The sequence below is a fragment of the Emydura macquarii genome, unplaced genomic scaffold, assembly GCF_026122565.2.
Source record: "Emydura macquarii macquarii isolate MOO-44397 ecotype Brisbane River unplaced genomic scaffold, CSIRO-AGI_Emac_v2 contig_573, whole genome shotgun sequence".
Taxonomy (NCBI): Eukaryota; Metazoa; Chordata; order Testudines; family Chelidae; genus Emydura; species Emydura macquarii.
The window spans coordinates 1248025-1269604 of record NW_027130710.1 but is presented as its reverse complement, the minus strand read 5'-3'; the positions used below and the strand labels follow the sequence as shown (position 1 = coordinate 1269604).

At 49.4% G+C, this 21580-nt stretch overlaps 1 protein-coding gene across 1 annotated transcript; it reads left to right on the top strand.

Annotated features, from left to right (window-relative positions):
* The first annotated feature begins 1013 nt into the window (after window positions 1-1013).
* CKAP2L (cytoskeleton associated protein 2 like) lies at window positions 1014-20351 on the top strand. Its single transcript, XM_067540263.1, has 9 exons — window positions 1014-1076; window positions 6591-6657; window positions 8367-8433; window positions 10589-11910; window positions 13286-13487; window positions 14599-14754; window positions 16931-16994; window positions 18990-19185; window positions 19790-20351. The coding sequence occupies exons 1-9, from the start codon at window positions 1046-1048 to the stop codon at window positions 20013-20015; spliced, it is 2331 nt and encodes a 776-aa protein (XP_067396364.1). The 5' UTR covers window positions 1014-1045; the 3' UTR covers window positions 20016-20351.
* Window positions 20352-21580: the final 1229 nt, after the last annotated feature.

Genomic DNA, 21580 nt, shown 5'->3' with positions numbered 1-21580 from the left:
TCATGAAGAGTTGTGACAAAATTGCAAAAGGCCTGGTCTACACTAAAACGTGAGCTGAGGCAACCCACCTAGGTCATTCAGGTATGAAAAATCCCCACCCAGGTGGCATAGTTAAACCAACCTTATCCTGCCTATAGAGGAGAGGGATTAACTACACCATGGGAAGAATCCCTCCTATTGGCAGCAGTAGTGTCTACAGGGGAGCACAAGGCATGTAGCCTTGTAACTGTAGGCAAACCCAGAGGCAGCAGCACAGCTGTTCATTGTATACCTAAGCAGGATAGTTGTACTGAGATAGTCCTCTACTGCCCTGGCGGGGGGGAAGGAAGAGAATCTTCTTCTTTTCAGCAAAAACAAGAGAGCTGTGCCACTTCAGAGGGCTGGGGCACTTTGATAGTCTTTAGTTTTTGCTGTATACACACTAACACAACTACCCCTCTGGAATTTTTCTTTTCAGTGGGGCATCCCCTGGAAGGAATATTTAGCCCCAACCTAGTAGGCTATGTTACGCCCACAAGTCCCTGTGGGGCCTGGAGGGAGCCGGTTAAGGGGTTTCATGCTGGGTAGGAGGGCATGGGACCAGTAGGGGGACTCAGTAATGAGCCACCTGCTGAAGAGAGCGCTGGGACAGGCCTGTGTCTTTGCAAGCTGTGTAATGAAAGCACAGCAGCAGCTGGGGGGGCAGTGTACAGCGCCGAGCACCCTCGGCCCGAGCCGGCTGTGCAGTAGCGGCAGGGTAGTGATGCCTGCACGTGACTAGTCCCAGGCGCCCGCCGCAGCCATGGCCAGGCGCAGACGCCTTGCCCGCAGGCCCCGCCCCCACTCAAAAAAGAGGCGGGGGCCGGAGCGCGCGCCCACTGAGAGGCGGGGCCCTCCCCTCTCCGCCGCGCCTCGCCTCGCCTCGCCAGCCAATCGCCGCGCCGCGCCCTCTTCTCGCCCATTGGCTGCTTCGAACGCGGCGGCGGCCAATCCGCGCGGAGGGCCGGTTGGCCGGTGGCGGGTGCGGGCGGAACTGGAGGACCACGGCGGCGAGCGCGGCAGCGCCATGGGGCGGGCGGGGGCCGCGGCCGCCCAGGGTGAGTGCGGGCGGGCGGGGACCCCCCCCTCCTTCCCGGGCCTGGGGCCTGCGCCCTGAGCCGGCCGCCTTCGGCCCCCTCAGGCTGCGGGACTCGGGAGAGGGACAGAGCGGGCTGCGGGGGGGCGCTGCTGGGGGGCACTATCCTTGGGGCGGGGCGGGGCGGGGTTGGGAGCTCGGGGGGCGGGGCGCTGCCCTAGCCGGGGCCCGCTGGACTCGGGGTGCAGGAGCCACCCGCACCGCTGCCCATGGGCGTTGGGTGCTGGCGCTCTCCTCTGGGGGGGTCGCAGTGTCAGGACACGTCCCTGTCTCTGGGCCGGGTCTCACCCCGCCCTTGTGCTCGGCGCTGTGTGTCTGCCTCACGCCGGGTCTCCAGGCAGGCCACCGACTCCTCAGGTCTTTGAGTTCCCTGCAGCTGACACAACCCTGGGCACTGCGGTAACACAGGTCATAACCTGGCCGTGGCTGTGTGAACCACTGTCACGCTGGCTGGCTGGGGCGGATTTAACAATACGTCAGCGTCACCTCAGGTACCTTTAGAAAGGCTACAGTGTGCTAAGTAAGATGATGACCTTTATGTTCATGTGTTGTGTGTGCAATGGACGTGCTGAATATGTTTGTATCTGTCTTTCATATTGTGCTGTGTGTCTGGGCGACACCCCACTCGGGATGGCTGCAGCACTAACCTGCTTAATGGCCCATTAAGGAAATTCACAGGTACAATGGGCCTAGGGGGAGAGGCCAGGGATACACCAGGACTTACTCATGTGACCCTGGATTCCATCTTATTCCTGTCAGTTTCCACAAGCAGCCTGGCAAAGGCCAAAGGACATAAAAGGCAGCTGCACCCCATCCATTTGTCTTCGGTCTTCAGCCTACCTCTGGATCAACTCATCTACAACTAAACGGAAGCTGTGAAACAAAAGGACTGAGACCCATCCAGCTATTGGATGTACACCAGAGGGACTGTACAAGCCCGCAAACTCTACTATTCTATTAGAAACCTGATCTATATGGGCTTTCAAATCAGTTGTATATATGTGATTGCTTTAATTATTTAACACTTCTCTTATAGTTTGTTTCTTTTTATAATAAACCTTTAGTGTTAGTTACTAAAGGATTGGCTGGCAGCATGGTACTTTGGGTAAGATCCAAACTTATATTTATCTGGTGATGTGATTGACCCTTTGGGGTCAGGAGAAACCTTTTTGGTAAAGAGCAGAGAGTTTAAATAACTGCTCTCTTTACTGGACCTAGTGGCCGATTGGGAGCCAGAGACTGAAATGCAGTAAAGGGGGCTGTGTATATTTTTATTTTGGCTTCTTGATAACCAGCGTGGGGAATCAGAAGCACTGTTTGTGGCTGGTTGGGAAGTCTGACTTCAGTGTCACTCCCCAGTGCTGAGAGAATCTGCTCTCCTTTTACAGCCTGTCCTGACCTTGGCATTTTCAGGTGGCTGCCTTAGGCAGGGACGGGTCACTGTGGAAATTTACAGGAATAAGATGGAGTCCAGGGTCACGTGAGTGACTGGTGACTCATCAGGTATATCCCTGGCTTCTCCCCCTGGGTCCACTGTACCTGTGAATTTCCTTAACGGGCCATTAAATAGGCTAGTGCTGCAGCCATCCTGAGTGGGGTGTCGCCCAGAAACACAGTACAATATGAAATACAGATACAAACATATCCATAGCTTTCATTGGACATACAACACATGTACATAAGCATTATCATCTTACTTAGCACATAGCCTTTCTAACGGTACCTGACATGGCATACATGAATTACTATGATTCTGACGTATTGATGTTAAAATATAATAAATGACCCCCTAATTCAGCCAGTGTCACAACCACTTCTTGAGGAGATGGATTACCCACGCTGATGTGAGAACCGCCTCCCATTACTGTAGGTAATGTTTACACTGAAGCACTTCCTTGAGTCAAATGGCAAAAAGTCTGGTGAAGACCTAATTCTGTGTTACTGGAGCAGTGGTTCTCAACTCTTGCTTCCACTTAGCAATGGGGGGAAGAGCAAGGTGGTTATGACTCCCTAACACATGTTCATGACTCCCAGCCTGCAAGTCTTTGTACTAGAGATTCATAGGCTTTGTCTAGAGTAGGGGTAAGTCTACAGTACAGCAGCACAACTGTAGCATAGACACTACAGTGATAGACAGGGGTTTTCTGTCACAGCAGTAAATCCACCCACCTGAGAGGTGATGGAATAGTTCTTCCTTCATCCTAACTGAATCTACAGTGGGAGTTAGGTTGACCTACCTAGGTCACACTGGGTGTGAAATTTTTCATAACCCTGAGCAATGTAGCTAGGTAAACCTAAATGTTAGGTGTAGACTAGGCCTAGGATTTGGAAGAAGTTATCTGGGGTGCTTCACTGTTGGTCAGGCTAGCGAATGAGAGAGAGAGGAGTAGGAAGAGAAGATTTCCTTCCTTAAATGAGGCATTGGCTAGTTTGGTCATGGATGACAGTAGCTGCTCATGACTCATTTTTGCCAGCCAGGAAGGTCATGGGGGAAATTCACAGGTCTTGGGTCTGGACACCCTGATGGAATCTTGTCCTAGTTAATGAAATGATACTGAGGGCTGGCCTCCCCTACAGAGTTTTGTCAATAAAAGTCAGCTTTTGGCGACAAAACAGTGGTGATGTACACACTACAATGCTACCCCCCGCTGACAAAACTCCCCTGCTTTGGCGACAAATAAAACCACCTCGGCAAGAAGTGTAGAGCTTTTTGCAGCAAAGACAGAGCGATAAAGTGTCAGTGTCAATGCTGCCTGCTGTAAATGGGCTCCAGGAGCTATCCCACAATGCTCACTCTGACTGCTCTGCTCTGTTTTAAAGTCTGCTGCACTATCCTGCACTCCAGCTATGCGGGCATGCACCCCGCCCCTTTCAAGTTTTGAAATTGCTCAGTGTGGAGAGCTCACACAGCTACTGTCCAGTTGAGTAGGCCGGCTCCTGGCAGCAAATGGGTTTTCTGCCTGGACTACAGGGGAGGGGGTGGATCATTCTCCTGGGTCTGTGGGGAGGCTGGGGGAGAACTTGGAGGGAATCAATCCTGCTCTCCTGTGGCAGGCATGCAGGGCTGTAACTAGGGGAGGAGAAGGGAGAGATTTCTGATGTGCTGTACAGAGCCAGGGAGGGAGGTGGGGGTTGATGTCAGGGTATCCCCTTCCCCCCACCTGGATACAGGTCTCCATGGAGCTGGGGTGGGGGAGACAGGGGGACACCAGCTATCTGTGCACCAACTTCTGCCTCAGGATTGGTTGCTTCCGGAGACAGGGTGCAGACACACTGTCCCCCAACACATACACACACACACACACCTCCGCCCCCACACTTACTTATACACTTTTGTGGGCTTCTTGTGTTTGCGTTCAACAATGTCAGTCTGGCCGACAGGGCAGTTGAAAAGTGGCTGTCAACCTAGTAGGATGCCTATGGAGCTATGGGATTCAGAAACCTTCATGATGTGATGCTGTGCCTGCCCCACGAGGCCTTGCAAACCCTTCCAAAGCACCCTGCGTGCAGTTGCACCATGGGATAGCACCCCATGTCGATGCAAGAGCTGGTAGTGTGAATGCACTCCCAACACAAGGAGCACAGTGAGGACGTGCAACAGCAGTTTACTTACAGCCGTGGCTGTACGCTGGCATACCTTGTCAATAAAACTCTGTAGTACCGTAGACAAGGCCTGAGCTGGGGGAATACAGGTGAGCTGTTCGCAGATAAGCAGGGTGGATCCATGCTGTTTGAGAAACCTTCCCAAATTATAAATAATCTTTTAAAGTGAAGTGGGATGGTAGCTCTTTGCAGACCTTGGTGCTGGGTTCTGTTATGAAGTGGTTGCCATCCTGGTTAGCTCCCCAATAGGGGGATTTGGTAGTTTAAGTGGAGGCTGATAGGAAGCATCTCTGCCTGAAATAATGCCTGTATAGGCTGGAAGAAAGTCTTTGTTTCAATCTGTGTCAGCCTTTGTTTTCCTGCATCAGTGCTCAAATTTCTGACCCTCTCCCTTCAGTTGGTGCTAGATGTCAGAAAACCAAAAAGATCTACATAGGTAATGAGAAGGGTGTGGTTGTTTGGGGCCAATATGTCAGTGGTTGAGGGTAGCATATAATATGCCAAATCCTTATCTAGACAAGACCATAGTTTGTCTTGACTAGGATTTAAACACTTCTAAAAGCCTACTGTGTACAAGGCAGTGTATTCTTTTAACATGCTAGATGGAGTTGAAGACAGGGGAGAGTGGGGGTGGGCAGACAGTGATCAAAATTGAGATTAAGGTTTTAATCTGTGTAAATACTAGGGAAAAACTTGAAATGAGATCAGAGCTCAGTAAGTACTCTTTCTAGTTTAGACAAACCTCAGTGAGGACAATTGAAGAGTTTGAATTTAAAGCTACATCTACACTAGCACTTGTGATTTTTTTCACACCCCTGACCAACATAAATTTCACCAACAGAAGTACCAGTGTGAACAGTGCTATGTTCTCTTGCCCACATAGCTACCTCAACTTGTTGCAGGGGTAGGGGTAAATTATGCTGCTGGGAATGCTCTCTCCTGGGCATAGAGTGGCTATACGGAAGACCTTACAGTGGCGCAGTTGCAGCGGTATAGTTGTGCCCCTGTAAGGTCTCTTGTGTAGACAAAGCCTAAGTGTTAGCCTACAAAGGAGAAAATTGTGCTCTTTTTGATTAGTTTGTATAAATAAAGATTAGAAGTTTTATATTTTTTCTGGCTGTCTTTTTAACATTAGAAATATCAGGTCTTGTCTACCCCCTTCTTAGGAGAGGACTCTGACTAGAGAACTAGTGACTTAAGAGAAGAAGAAAATTGAGTAACTGAGAGAAGAGATTTTAGGCAAGACTCACTACAAGCCAAGCATCTTTAACAACTAATTTTATTTATTTAACTAATTTTATTTTGTAGAAATAGCACAATATAATCATACCAGTTTCAATTATTTTGGTAATTTTTTTCAAAATAAATGTCAGCAAATAGGTCTGTAACAATATAGACAAAAAAGATTCAGGAAATCTCACTTGGCTGGGGCTCCAGCTGTGAGCCCTGCTCCATGTCATGCTGAAATTTGTGATTTCCTCCAAAAGAAAGCATTTTAGTGGAAATCACAAATTCTGCAGGAAAAAATAGAATTCTGTGGGGAACATTAATTCTGTGCAAATTCTGCATTGTGCAGAATTCCCCTAGGAGTGAACTGAAAGATGATGCTTCGAGTTCTATAAGAAAACAAAACAAGTCTTAATATTCAACCCACCTCTGAAAGCACTGTAGATGTGGACTACTTTATGGTGCATAGTTTGCAATGGTGTATTTCTAGGAATAGCATCACCTAGTGCAGTCAGCAGAAGAGCCAGAGATTTGTTTTGGGCTAAAATAATGTTAATGTTGTGAATTAAAACAAACCAGCCACTCATTAATATGTTAAAAATATCAAATCCTGTTTTGTTTTTTTAAAACTGTGATCTCCTTGCAGAAGAGCGGCGGAGGAAGCTCCAGGAGTATTTAGCAGCCAAAGGAAAGCTGAAATGTTCTAATACAAAGTGAGTTTGGACAAAGTGTCTAACTGAATCCTGTCTTGCTTGCTAAAACTTTGCTTCAGAATGCTTAGTTGATGATTAGCTGAGAATTCCTACTTCCCTGCGCTTAGCTGCCCCTGTAATGACATGAGACTAAAAGGGACTAATTCTAGTACTCTGGTTCTCAATTTGTGGTCCATAGAGTTGCTATAAAAAAAACTACATCTCTTCTTCCACAGTAATGCTTCCTATTAGTTATCTCTTGTAGTTTGAGGCTGTGACCAATTAAAGGGATACCGTTGACTCAAATTTAACTTGGCAGAATGTTGGCTATAGTTACACCTCAGATTACTGTAACTGAAAAATTAATCACCCTGTGTATGTGACAAAAAAATTGGCATTGTCATTTAGGCCCCAACTTTATAGTAGGATCTTTGAGGATAAACTCTTATGCTCAAGGAAATCCTATTGGAGGATGGAGGCCGTGGTCAGTTTCTCTTGTTTCTATGAGGGTATCTTGCAGCAAAAGGGGAGAGAAACATTTAAAAAAAGTGTTTGTAAAGCCATAAATTGGCAAAAGGATTTGTGTGGGAAGGAACAATTCACCTCTTTAAAATTGACTAGATTTCTGGTTGTCCTTAAACTATATTTGTGTATGTGCTTAGTCTGTGTTTGAAATTTGTAAATTGCACAATGACTGCATTTTGTGGCTAATGCCATCTTTAGAGTGGGGTAGTAAAAATATAGTGGTCAGAACTTAATTGCAGTGAGCTGGAGAGAATAGAGCAGTAGAATTTGCAGGTGATATGGGCAGATTTGATGCTAATAAATTTAAAGCCACAAGTGACGGTCCCTCTGCAATCTGGACTCGTGTATTGCTGCGTCACCCCAATCCCTCATTCTTGGATCCTGTTTTACATTTGCTCTCTGTGTGAACCCCCACTCCTGGGTCAGCCCACGCATAGCCTACAGCAAGCAAACTACTCCTAACTCATTGAGTGCCTCTGGCCAGCCACTCATTGGATTATGCACTGGTATGACCCTAGCTAACACCCCCAGTCCCAGCTGCAACCCTAGGAACTATTGTCTTAATGTTCACTGCTGCTGGTTTGTCAATTTATCGAAGAATTTGATATGCACCTGCCTTGTTACTTCAAATGGAGCCTCTAACACCCCTTAAACATGCACTGCTTTAGATCAAAACAAACAAATGTTATTAAGTACAGAAAGATTTGACATGATTAAAAGTCACAGGAAAGCAGGTCAGATTTGATCAAAAATAAATTAAAAGGCAAATCGCATTCTAAATTAAACACTTTCAGCAACCTTACAGACTTAGAGGATTCTCACCACAGGCTGGCTGGTCTGCCTCCAGCCAGGCTCTCTCCTGGGTCAGCATTTCAGTTTGTACATAGAGGTGGAAGTGAGAGAGAACAGCAAAATGTCACAGTAGGGAGGAAAGAAAATCCATAATCTGAGTCAGTGCACAGTTATAAAAGATAACTACTGTCTCTAGGCTTTTGTATCCCACCCTCCTAGTAACAGCTGAGCTTCTACTGAGCAAACATTAATCTTGGTGAGAGTATTGCACTGCAGTTAAGTAACTGGTCTCTGCTGTTAAAATGTGTCTGATAAACTGCTAATGCTAAAACTGCTTTTGAATTACTGCCTAATGTTTAATCCTTCATGCAACATCTTGTTTGGTACATTGATATTTTGTTTGATTGCTACAGATCCTATTTAAAGGACCGGACTAATCAGCCACATCCACAGTTGCCACCACTTTGTAAATCAGGGCCTGTAAGTAGAAAACACCTCTCTTATGACTAGTTTTTTACCCTATGCTGGAATCAGCCCAGTCATGGTTAGGGGCTCTGTAGAAACCCATAATAAAATGGGTTCCTTGCCCCAAAGATTGGTGTCAGCAGCATGCTAACTAGCTTGGCATAAGAGGCAATTAAATACAAATCTTTTCTTAGCCAATGTATTAAAAAATCCTGAAGACTTCTAGGTCACTAAATGTTACATTCAGGCTTAAAAAACCCCCACCGTTACAGCTCTATTCTTCTGGAAAGATGCCAATATGCTTGTGGCTTCAGCCACCATGTAAGCTGGTGGCATGGTCCAGCCAGGGCAGCGTGACCCTTCCTCGGGCCCAGGTGCAAAGGAAGGCCATGGCACCTTTGTCTAAGGGAATAAGCTCCCAGCTTAGGAGTCTTTTAGCCCAGGCAGGGCAGGCTTTCCTTGCAGTCTGTAGCCCCCTGGCCCCTCATGTAGGGTAAGGCACCCACGACCCCCAGCCTTCCAACCGGGGGGGCGCACACAGCAAGCAGTCTATTGCCCTCAGGCAGGGCAGGGCAGGTAAGTGGGTTACAGCTCCCAGCCCTCAAGTGGGGCTGGCAAGCACAAGCGGTCTATAATCCCAGCCCTCAAGCAGAGCAGGGCTGGTAAGCAGTCCATTGCCCTCAACCAGGCAGGCAAGGTACAGTTTACAGCCCCCGGCCCTCAAGCCAGGCAGGGCTGGTGAAGTAGTCAGTAGGCCCTGGCCCTCAAGCAGGCAGGGCTGGTCTATAGCCCCCAGACTTACAGTCAGGCAGGGCTGGCAGTGCTCCGTATCCTCTGGCCAGCCATTCAGAGGCTGCCAAGCACACCCAGGGTGGATAGGGAAGGGGACACAGGCCCACCCAACTCCACTGCATACCAGCACAGGGCCCTACCAGTGGCAAAGCAGTTTACCACCAAGTCAGCAGGGATCCAGCCACAACATGCCAACTGGTCCAATCCCAAACTCAGCCACTCTAGCATTGGCTGTCCCTGGGCTACTTCCTCCCACCCTGTCCCCAGGTACCTGTGTCCTGTCATCTCCCTCCAGGTCTCTGGGGTAGACAGCAAGCAGGAGTCCCATGAGACCCTCACCAGCAGCAGGTCCAGTCCTCCAATACACCAGGCTCAGGCCACTCCAGTAGGTTCCCAATATCAGGCAGCTTCTCCAGGTCAGAGCCAGCCTCAGGGAGTCTTTCCCACTCAGCAGTCTCAGGTAGCTCTTCCCAGTCAGTGGGGCAGTTGCTCCACAGGGCCTAGGTCAGGCATAGCCTCTGGGAAGACACACCTACCTCCAGCAACAACTTCCCTCTGGGTGAGCTCCTGGGCCGGCCTTTTATACTTCCTTCCCCTGTCCTGGCTCCGCCCCTCTGCTTCCGGGTTGTTTGGCCTGCAGGGCCTGGTTCTGTCCAGTAGGGGCATCGCGACCCTTCCTCCGGCCCAGGCTCTGAAGAATGCCCCAACACCTTGCTACACACCACTAAAATAGAGCTGTCTCTGGAGTGAAACACCAGCTGTCTACCAGGGCAGCCAGGCTGCACCGAAGTTCAGAACTGGAGATGTATACCACGTCCAAATGAAACTAAACCATTCTAAATGGCTAATTTCTAAGTATGTTTGTTGTCCTTTGAGTGATTGTCCACATCTATAGTCCATTGTTGGCATGTGTATACCTAGTGCTCTGAGCTGGAGACTTTTGGTCAGCAGTACCTATTGGGGTGGCGTGTGCATTCTGACTCAAGCCTCTGATAAAGGGCAGGGCTGCCCCAAACACCCCTGTTCCTTCTCACCACGCCTGATTACGAGTCTGAGCTCATTGTGACACCTTGTGCTCACTGTTATTTTTTTGGGCTCATCAGTCGTTTTCTTATGGAAATACTTAATTGTTAGCTTAGCCCTTGGTAGCTAGGTAGCTTTTTTGATAGTGTTTCTTTTGTCGTCCTTCAGGAGGGAAACTTTGTTTATTGGGGTAGTACTCCAACACTGAATACCATGCATAAAGTCCCCAGGCTTTATGAACTACCCTTCTTGAAAGACACTTACGTTTGAACTCCTGCTCTAATTTTGAATCCGGTGGTAGGTTGTGTTCATTTACCTTATTTTTAAGACTGATGTTCATCTTCTATCTCCTCAGGTTGTCCGAACCAAGGATGTTCTCTCCAAAGGGTCCAAATGCACATCAAAGGATCATGCACTTGCTGTCAAAAACACGAGAAGTGCAGGTCATGTTCTTCAGCACAGGTCCTCAAACGTCACTGTATCCCAAAAGCCAAAGACTGTACCTCCAAAACTACTGGGGAAGGGTGCATGGCCTCCTGCAGACCTTCTGCCAAACGAAAACCATTGTGTGCAGCTGAAAAGAATGACATCATCTTCTACCTGTCATCAGTTAAATCAAATACAAGAGCCTGGCAAATCTGAAAATCCAGGGATGGTCACAGATCAAATGGCTGTACTGTTGACCCAGACTGGAAAAGATACCCAATGTGGGGATCGCCACTCGGTGGCTGAGAACTTGCAAGAAATGGTAGGCTGTGATAAAGAAAACCTTCCTAGTAAAGCCACTCCAGAATCTTCTGAGAACAGGACGGAGTCTGGGTTGGACATCAAAGTACAATGTAGGACTGGTTTAAATAATCCAGAGAGCAAAAGAGGTTTGGTTCACAGGCATACCTTGGGCACAGCTCCAAGGACTGATGTGGGTCTGAAAGACAAAGTTACTGCCTGTTGGACCAGTAAGGAACTGATTCGAAATAAACTAGCAAAATCTCCACCAGGATCTAAAGTCAGGGGTCCTCAAAAGGTGTCCTCAAAAGGTGTCCCAAGCAGCAAAGCCTGGGGGTCAGTGCCTCTTTCCCAGATATCTGCTGTTTCTAGGACTCGGCTATCCAAGAAAGCAGGAACAGAAAAACCTTGCCTAAATCCCAGTGTTGGGAGGCAAAACACAGTGAAGTTACAGATAGTGGGAATGCTTGGCCTTCCAAGACAGCCTACACAGAAGCAACCTGTGAAGCACTCGAGAACATGTAAAACTCCTGGCGCTCTGGAATTGGGAAGGTCCAAGCAACAGGTTAGAGCTGGACAAGATCTGAAACGGAAAAGGTCTCCCATAACTTCTCATGTCTCCAAGAGGCCCTCTGTGATGGAACTGAAAACGAAATCAAAATCCATGTCCGAGAGACCCACTTTGAAAACAAGGGGCACAGCCAACTGGCAAATGAATGCAACACAAGGGAAGCAGTGCAATAAGGACTTGAAGAAAGCTGCTCAGAGATGTGGAACAAAATCCAAAAGTACTCTCCCCAGAAACTGTACTGCAAGCACACGCGTGTCCAGAGCCCAAGTCAGTTTAGGCATGCTTACGAATATGAGAGAAACTCCCAAGCCAGCGCCGTTAGGGGTAAGAGAGGTTAAGACTAGTGAGGATGCCAAGACCCCAGCTGCTGAGGATCGCAAGTAAGTCACTTTCTTTCTGGTTCTCTCCTCTTTTCCCTGTGAATTGTGTTCAGTGCATTGTTTAAGGTGAGCTGCTAAAAGCAGACTAGGGTAAATCCTATTGTCCGGGATATGGACAAATCTGGTCTGGGGAAGTGAGTCTGCCTCAGCGTCCAGGTTACAAACAAGCTCTGCCTGTTTCTGATCAGAATATTTGAAAAGTAAAGGAACCTACTGCTTCCCTCTGTCCTGCAGACTGTGCAAACATGCTGCTTCAAAAAGCAAATCATTTTGTGGGGTGGTCCCATTCTTTTACTAAAATCATTACTTCTCCCCTCCAAGAAAAATCCCCCACAACGCCATTGCATTTTGAATTCCTCTCTCTCGTTTTTATTTCAAGCTGCTGTCTGGGTCATTGGAAAGCTTAGAGTCTAAACCTTCCAATGTGTTTAGAAGTTTCTGTAAGATCTTATGAAGTATGGAGTTGCTTTAAGGCACACATTTGGCCCTGAATATAATAATTTTAAACTGAATGGGTTTGCTTAGAGCTGCTCATTAGTAGTGTCTAAAATCTGCCAGGTCATCATGTCTTTTGGCCTGAGCTTCAAAAATGTACCTGATTAACTAAAGGCTGATCCAAAATGGAGACAGGTTCCTGGTGAAATTCAAGGGTAACCCCTAGGAGAAGGGAGGGGGAGGCACTCTCTCCACCCATCAGAGTGTTGTCTCTGGATCTCACTGGGTAGCTTCTTTCATATCAACCCTGGCAAGTAGGTCTCTGCTAAACTTGGAGCTCTTCCTCCCGGAACCCCTTCAGCAGCTGCACTTCTCTTTCTCCTTTGCATATCCTATCCCAACACCTACCCCCCTCCCCGTTCTGCCTCGCCCAGCAAAAACTCGCTAGAATGGGGTCAGTTTCACTGTGCAGTGGGCCTTAGAATGCTATGAGATTGTGCTAGGGATGCAGTTGGATAGGAGTTCAGATGCAGCAATTTCCTATAGCGTGGGACAAGCGTTGAAGCTTGTGGCTTTGGTTTAATGCCAAATCAGCAGAAGACTGTATTCAGAAGGTAGTAACTTGGATATAAACTAGTCAAACATTGTAGCTACAGTCTGACTGGAAACGCCAGTGATCTCAGCACCTGACTGAGTGGGAAAGAGGAGATGCGACCGGCTCTTTCATTTTAATAAAGAGGGTTCTGCTGTCCTAGCCTTGCCCAGCTATTACAATAGATCTTGGAATATTTGTCATATCTATTAGCTCTTCATGAGAAACAAAGTAGAGTTGGCATAGGACTAAGCCAAAAATCGGAGCTGTCAGACAGAGGGTAGCGTTGGTAGATGAGAACTGGTAGTCTGATGTTGATGGGTCAACGGTCTCTTCGCCCTTTGATAGGAAGCAACTGGAGCAGTGGTTGGCGTCCAAAGGGAAATCATATAAACGTCCATCCATGGCACTGCCTGCTAAAAAGCCCACCAAGGAGAAGATGAACCTGTCCTTCTGGGATGGCATGGAGGAGGAGGAGGAGAGGGAGCAGCTCTGCGTGACGGACAAGATCAACAGCATGTTAACCGAGTGTCTAGAACTCATTGAGAAGGTGAGGATGGAGCAGGAGTGGCTTTAACGACCTACTCCTCTTAATGTGTTCGGGGAAACTGTTACGCAGAGGTAGTTTTGAGGCAACCCTAACTTGTGATACAGTGGCATGGCTTGTGAAGACTGCAGGCCTCAGCGTGCAGCATTCTTCTTGCTCAGTGGCCTTGCTGCTTGGATCTGGCCTGCCAGATGCTGGGACTAGATGATCTCTCAATAAATGCCTTGTTCTGTTTATTCCCTCTGAAGCATCTGGCACTGGCCACTGTCAGAAGACAGGATACGGGGCTAGACGGACCATCGGTCTGATCCAATATGGCCATTCTTATCGTTCTTATCAAGCAGCCCCGTTCTGCAGTGCCTCTGCAGTCAAGATGAGGACCACTGCAATTTGCTTTTTGATGCCTAAATCCGTCTGGGTCGGAGCAAATGGCCAATACAGATCTAAGGCAAAATTGCAGTGTCTGTAGTCTTCGAGTCAGCATTAGTGTCTGTTCTGACCCAGTTTCTTTTGTACCAATGAAATATTAATGTCCTACTTAAGACAGGATGAAAATCTTTTGCTCAGCTTTCCTTGAAAAGTTCCATAGCCCACTGCAGTAAGTGATATAACTGAGATCCTGTGGACTGTGGAAACTTAAGTTATGCAGCAGAGCAGCACTGACATCTGTGCTAAATGGGAATTTTGCATCATTAATAGATGACAAAATAATTGATAATATGACTGTTACCCATGATTTAAAATTTCTTGTCACCAATTTTTTCTTCCTGCCTGCAATGCATTTGGTCCCAGAAACTTCCAAGCCCAACTTTATCCCTTAACTCGTATGTCAGAGTCTCGGTGCCTAAAGTTATACATTCTTCAAGAATTTTACTGTTATTAAATTTCACTGCTGGAAATGCCCAGTACTGTACATGATCTGCTAGGTATTTATATTGTCCCCATTACTACAGTGAATAAATGGCAGAACTGGGTATTTACCGGAGTCCTAGTCAGGTGCCTCAAACATAAGACCCTCCTTCCTCTCCTTGAGGATGTTAACAGTTAACCGTGTCAGTGGCTTTCTTCCCTTCTAACCTGCACCTCTCTTCCTGACATGGGTCTGTTTTTGTAGGGTTTTCCTTCAGAGGAGCTTTTCACCACTCTGTCCAATGTCCCAGAAGCAGAAAAGTTTGCCACGTTCTGGATCTGCAAGGCAAAGCTGCTGGCACGTAACGGCACCGTTGACATGACGGGGTTGTATGAAGCAGCGGTTCGTGCTGGTGCTGCGGTGAGTGATTTCTTCTCCACAAGCTGCTCATCCGAACTGCCTCTGACTTTGCAGCTATCCCAAGTAATGCTGGTGGTCTCGACATCAGCAAACCTCATTCAGATAGTTCTGGTCCCAGGAGGCTGGGGAAAACAGCGATGGTGACTCTCTCCAATAAGCTAAACAACGTTTCTGGAAATCAATAGCCAGATTTGGCTGGAGGGTGTGTTTGTGGCTAAACATCTTAATTGAATGTCTCTTAAAGCTGCTTATATGGGGGTGAATAGACACACTGAAACGACCACACTGTAGCCCTGATTTTAGGTGAGGATGGTTGGTCAGCTGTATAATCAGGTTCCTTCCTCTAAACACACAGGAGTTACTGAGATACCTGCTCCCCATTCCAGTGTAGGGAGGAGGCTACTGTTAAGCTTTCCTTTCAACCAAAGCTTGGAAGTGGCCGTGGCTTGCTGAAGGCAGCGTAGTTTGGTGGGTGGGGTGGTGGGAGAAGCTAGGGGCAGACAGCATAGCTGCCAGCTTGCAGCCATAGTATGTAGGTCTCTTATGCACCTTGAGTGTGGGGTTTCACTCTTCTTGCTGATGGCATCTAGCAGTCTTCAGAACAGACTTCAGCCTGTTTACAAATATTTCCCCTTCTCTTTATGTCACTGATTTACCTTTGGACTTTGAACTAGTTTGGTTTTTCTAGCCCTCGTCTTAATTCCCCCTTGCTTTGGCTGTCTGCTTTGGGAAGCTGGGTTGTGATTTAATGGAACAGTGAGTTCCCCACTTAGGACCCATTTTCATGAGTCAGGTGAGCTCTGACCTTAAAGTTCTTCAAGTGCTTGCTCATGTCCATTCTGAATTAGGTGTATGTGCGCCGCATGCACTGGTGCTGGAAATTTTTCCCCTAGTGGTATCCGTAGGGCCGGCTCTAGCCCCCCCCCCCCTGCAGTGGCGCACATATGCACTCGTATATAGGGTGCTGCCGCCCCCCTCCCTCTCAATTCCTTCTTACCACCCGTGATGGAGCTGGGACACTCTCTTGCCAGTACCGCCTACACCGCAGGAGGGTAGAGCTGGGCACTGAAGTTCAGATGCCCAGACTGTGAACCTCAGTGGGAGCTAAACCTTGTCCTCTCAAGGGTTACAGCGCCGCCGTCTGCTGCCTTGGCTTCTTGCTCCCTCACGCATTTGTCCTGGAAGGTGGCGTTCCTGGTAGCGATCAGCTCGGCACGGAGGGTCTCGGAGGTAAAAGCCCTGACCTCGGAGCTGCCATCCATGGTCTTCTCTAAGGACAAGGTACAGCTTCGTCGTCACCCAGCTTTCTTGCCGAAGGTAGTTTCCCACTTCTGTGTGAACCAGGACATATTCCTGCCAGTCTTTTATCCGAAGCCTCACGAATTCAATGAGAAGAGGCGTCTTTACTCTCTCGATGTGAGGAGAGCATTGGCATTCTACCTTGACAGGACCAGGCCATTCCGCCGCACCACGCAGCTCTTCGTTGCAGTCGCTGACCTCAGGAAGGGACGTCCGGTGTCTTTGCAGCGGATCTCATCCTGGATCCGGTCCTGCTATGAGCAAGAGGGGTCACACCCCCATCTTCCCTGTCTACCCACTCCACAAAGGCACAGGCGTCTTCAGCGGCCTTCCTGGCCCATGTACCCATTCAGGACATCTGTAGAGCCGCTACGTGCTCCTCGATACACACATTTACGTCCCACTATGCCATCATGCAGCGAGCACGGAATGACACTGAGTTTGGCAGAGCGGTGCTGCCGTCATCACGTCTATGAACTCCTGCTCGCCTCCGGAGGCGCTGCTGGCAAGTCACCTAATTCAGAATGGACACAAGGGAGCACTCAAAGAAGAAAGAACAGTTACTTACCTCGTAACTGTTGTTCTTCCAGATGTGGCTCTTGTCCATGCCACAACCCACCCTCCTTCCCCTCTGTCGGAGCTCTGGCAAGAAGGAACTGAGGGGGACGGGGGCCAGCAATGCCCTATATACGAGCGCATATGTGCGCCACTGCAGAGGGCACTAGAGCCGGCCCTATGGATACCACGAGGGGAACAATTTCTGGCACCAGTGCATGCGGCTCACACGCCTAATTCAGAATGGACGTGAGCAACACATCTCGAAGAACAACATTTACGAGTTAAGTAACCGTTCTTTCGCAATTGTTTTGTCTTGCAGCCAATCCAGGAGCTGAGAGAAGTTGTTGTTGAGTTTTTGAAAAAGACAGACACAGCATCCCAAGGTAACGTGCGCTCTCTGGAACTTACGCCTTGAAAGGGCTAGAGCAAACTGGCTGGCTGGGTGAAAGGGGAGGAGTGCATGAATGGGAAAAGGTCCCCTGAAGAGGGATGATGTTTCCTTGGGAGTGGAGGAAAACAAGGGTCACAGCTTTCTGATCTGGGCATGCCTAAACTTGGGCATCAAAGTGCCCTGATTTTCATAGGTGCTGAGCACCCCAGACTTGCCTGGAGATTTCAGATGCTCAGCTCCCCTGAAAGTCAGGCTAGCATGCTAAGTCAGGTCGTGCGATGGGCCAGGGGATAGAAACTAGCAGTGCTCCCTTCAGACTGACCATGCAACACGTACTTGCATACAGTGCATTCCCACAGATGGTGCTGGAGCCTGGCCTATGTGGAAGGATAAAGGATGCAAGATCAGGCCTTACAGAGCAGAAAAAGCAGCAAAATTTCAGCTTTTCTCCCCCTACGGGCAACAGAAGGGAATGCCTGGGAATCTTGGTCTTGTACATTTAGTTTCCTGTGATTGTTAGATGAAGTGCAAGTTTCTCAGTGCACATGCAATGGGGGGGAGAAGCAGTGGTGACCATTCTCAAGATGTTAAGAAAGAGAATGCCTCGTCTCACCCCACCCTCCAGTGGTCTAATCAAACAGCCATCCCCAGCATCCGCTTTCTAATCCGTTCACCCTTCTGAGGGACATGGATGCGTTTAGTGGTCGTAACTGAATGAGTCACTAACTGCCAATGCTCTGTAAAGGTGACTTGCCGAGAAGAAATAAATAGGGGGCTGCCTTTTTGCTGCTTTGAGATAAAGAAGGCCTCGGGGCGTTTAATATTTTTTTCATGCTTGTTCGTTAACTTAATATCGGGACCATCAAACCTATTTTTTCTAGAGGTCTTGGATGTGGGTTAAGAGCTTCCTGCAACACTTACTTGATGGGGTGGTGTTGTTAAATCTCAACAGAGAGCCCTTCTCCCATTTGTCAAGCCCAATAACTTGTGGTTGCACCTCAAGATGTAGAAAAAGATTTCCAGTGTGCGTTTAAAGACTCGAGGGCGTGTGAGAGAGCAGGGCCAGAAGTCAGCAGGAGGGAGATTTATAGACCCCAGAATGGTCAGAGCCTTGTTCCCTGTGGCCTGAACAGGGGCTACCAGAGGTCAGGCAGGAGCACCTGAGGTCAGTTAAGGCCCAGCCAGAGATCTGATAGAGACCCCTGCTCCAGCCAGCCCGAGGAGTGAGGAAGGAGAGCGGGTGGGAGTATTTGAGGAGTGCGGTGACTGATGGCAAGAGCAAAGGACCAGGTGAAGGGGAACGCTGAGAGGAAGGCTTCCCTGCCAAACCCCTGGCTCAGGCACAGAGACCCAAGGGAAAAGGATCTTGCCAAAAGTGGGGAATGGGACTGAGATGCTCCCCCAGGCAGGAGGATTGGAGGAGACCCTGCCCAAGAAGAGAGGGAGTGGGGAACCCCAGGAGCTGAAAGGGCAGAGCGGGGAAAGTAGCCCAGGGAAAAAATTGCAGCCAGAAGCAGTGTCACATATTATTAGGGCCCTTGGGCTGGGACCTGGAGTAGAGGGTGGGCCCGGGTTCATTCCCCATCCCCCCTTTGCCTCACTAGGCACTACTGGAGTGGCCAATGCCCAGAAATAGGGGCAGGACCCACGGAAGCAGAGCCAGCAATTTGCCACAGGAAGCAGTTCCTGGGGTTAATTCCTCTCTCTGTTAAATGTGTGCCTTCTTTCCCAAGGTGAATTTTTTAGAGTTCCGCTTCCTAGTATTTATAGAAACAGAAAAACCTTTCCTTAGCGGCACCTCCCTCCGTCACAGAAGGACCCACGGCCAGTTCTATTCTTTTGCGAGTCATGGTTTGCGATAACAGATTGAAAGCTGCGTTATTGTAACCCTACTCAAGCCGGCAGCTTCCTTCCCTCCCTCTGTAAGCCAAGCTGTGGCCACAAAACTTGCATCTGACAAGTTTTCTTCCTTTTTCTTCCACTCCAGAGGTCCCTGTGGACCCTTCTGCTGAAGTCAGCTCTCTCATAGGGGAGGATGCAACGGAGCAGCCAATGCTTCAGGGGCCCAGAACACCATGCCCTGGCATGAGAGAGCAGGTTGTGGCAACTCCCCAATCCATGCTACGGTTCTTGACCGGACAGCTAGTCTCCTTGGTCAAGTTACAAGTTGTGCCAGGGCCCAGGTAAGAACCTGTAACCTGCAGTTCAAGCCACTTTTAGCTCTGCTGTTGTACGCTGCTCCTCGCTTCCCGGGATCCAACCTTGCCACCATCGGCCAGCATGGCGGTAGCTGGGTGAGCTCTGGTGCCTCTGCCATCAGTGCGCGGGGTCATGGGGCAGGTGTTTGGCTCCCGGTCTTGCTCCTGAGTTTTGCAGGGAGACACTCCCACTCTTCCCTCCCTGGGGCTTTGATCCTGCCGAGTCTCGATCCTGGCTGTAACTGCGTCAACTCTGAGGTCTCGCTCGCTTGCTTCCAAGTCACTGAAATGTGGGGAAGCTGACCGAGGCCATCGGCACTGCGCCCTGCAGAGCTGTGGTAGTCCTGATGAGTGATTTTTAAGAGTGGAAACAGATCTAAAGGGTGCCAGAAACTGCCTCTCAGACTGGCGTGGGCCTTTCATCGTGGGTCGGGAGAATCCCAGTCTGGAGCGTGGGTGTCTAGTAGCTCCCCAAACCTCTCCGGCTTTATAGTGCTGTGTCTTCGTGCAGGAGACCAGAGCAGGGAAATGGGACTCTTCAACCAGCCACGCTTCCGCTAACAGCCTCTTTCTCTTCCTCTCCTTGCAGACTGGAGGGACTGTCTGATACACACAACTTGAAATTCGTCACCCCCGTGCGGCGTTCCCTGCGGATAGAGCGGGCCGTATCCCACTACCCAGAGGTGCTGAAGGAACATGACACGGTAGTGTCTTCTCTTGATGAAATAATGGCCATGGAGGACAGGAGCCAGTTTGTGTTTCGTAGAAACGAGGCCCTGCCAGAAGTGGAGGAACTGGAGCTTCAGGGCTTGTAGTGCCCTGAAAGGAAATGCTGCGGAGAGACTATCCAGAGCACTTCCACTGCATCCAAAGCGGCTGAACGCACAGCCTGGGACTCCCACAGTGTTACCCAAGCTTCAGGGCCAGCGCTCCCCTTATGGCTTCCCCTGCCTGATGAACTGGGAGGTCTGTAAATATAGTGGGGAAATGTTAACGCCTGTACAGTGTTACCAGTGTAAAGCATGGCGGAGTCTTTCTCCAAGAATCAGGCACCACAGGCAATACTGGAAAGAGGTTTAGTCACGATACCGGGAAGTCTGATAAATCAGCTTCAGCTTCATGTTGTTCCAGTGGTTAATTATATACCCTTTCTTATCGCTTACATTGTACGTTTTACATTCTTTGTCTGTTCACTTACACTGTCCCATCCGGAGAGACAACAGTGAGAATGGTCGTTACATACATGCAGAGACACTTTTAATCACTTTACTTACATCAAGGATGCTAGGGTTACCCTGGGTGGGGCGTAGGGTGGAGGAAGAAGGGGGGGGATCCTTACAGACAGGTGGCAGACAGGAATTTCTAAAAGCAAATGTGCTGTTCTCATTGGAATTCGAATCCTAAAGGACCTCTGGCTGCCTGAGCCATCGGATGTGTGCACTAGCCATTTGCATGAGTTTTAATGTACAGCTTGTTAGCTGAAAACAGTCTCAAGCCATACACCACCCTCACTTAATAAATGCCAGCCAGTATAGCCTAGGGGATAGCGGACTGGGTTCTGCCACTGGCCTGCTGCCTGGCCTTGGGCAAGTCACTTCACCTCTCTGTTCCTCAGATAAGATAGGAGTTCTCAAACAAGGTTGGGACCCCTCAAGGGGCTCACAAGGTTATCATAGGAGGGTCGCGAGCTGGTAGCCCTCACGCACGCCATGGCTGCAGCTGTCAGCCCAATGCAGAGCTGAAATGAGAGCCCGTCAGGGCCGGGGGGCAGCGGCTGCTGGCCAGGTGTTCTGAAGGCAGCGCCGCCCCCAGCAGCAGTGCAGAAGTAAGGAGGGAACGGCACGGGGAGGGGGTGGCGTGGCATGGGGGGGGGTCTCTTTGGGGAGGGGGTCATCAGCCTGACATTTTTCAAAGGGGGTCCCAGCAAAACAAGTGTGAGACCCGCCCCCCAGAGCGTGCTCCAGGTTTGGTTGTGTCTCCGTCCTCAGCCTGGGACGCGCCCTGCGAACCCATTCCTGGCCCAGAGTCACTGCTGCGCTGACAACCACGCTGCGGCTAAGCTATAGCCGTGCGTGCTGGGAACACCTGGGCAGCGTCCAGAGACATGGGCACGGAGTGGCACCAGTCATGCACTCCACTGCAGAATAACAAGGTGTGGAGCCAGTTCTGGAGAGACGATGTGAACCTGCCTGGGCTAAGCTCACTTGGCACCAAGGATTTTGCTCCAACCATTCCCTAGCTGCCCGTGTGTCTGCCCCGAGCACGTGTCCTGCTACTTCAGTCTAGGCACCAGACACCTGACTCAAACCAGGGGCCTCTAGGCATCGCCCTGCCTGTCTTCCCCGAGGGACTCGCTCAGCAGCCGCCCAACCCCACACAA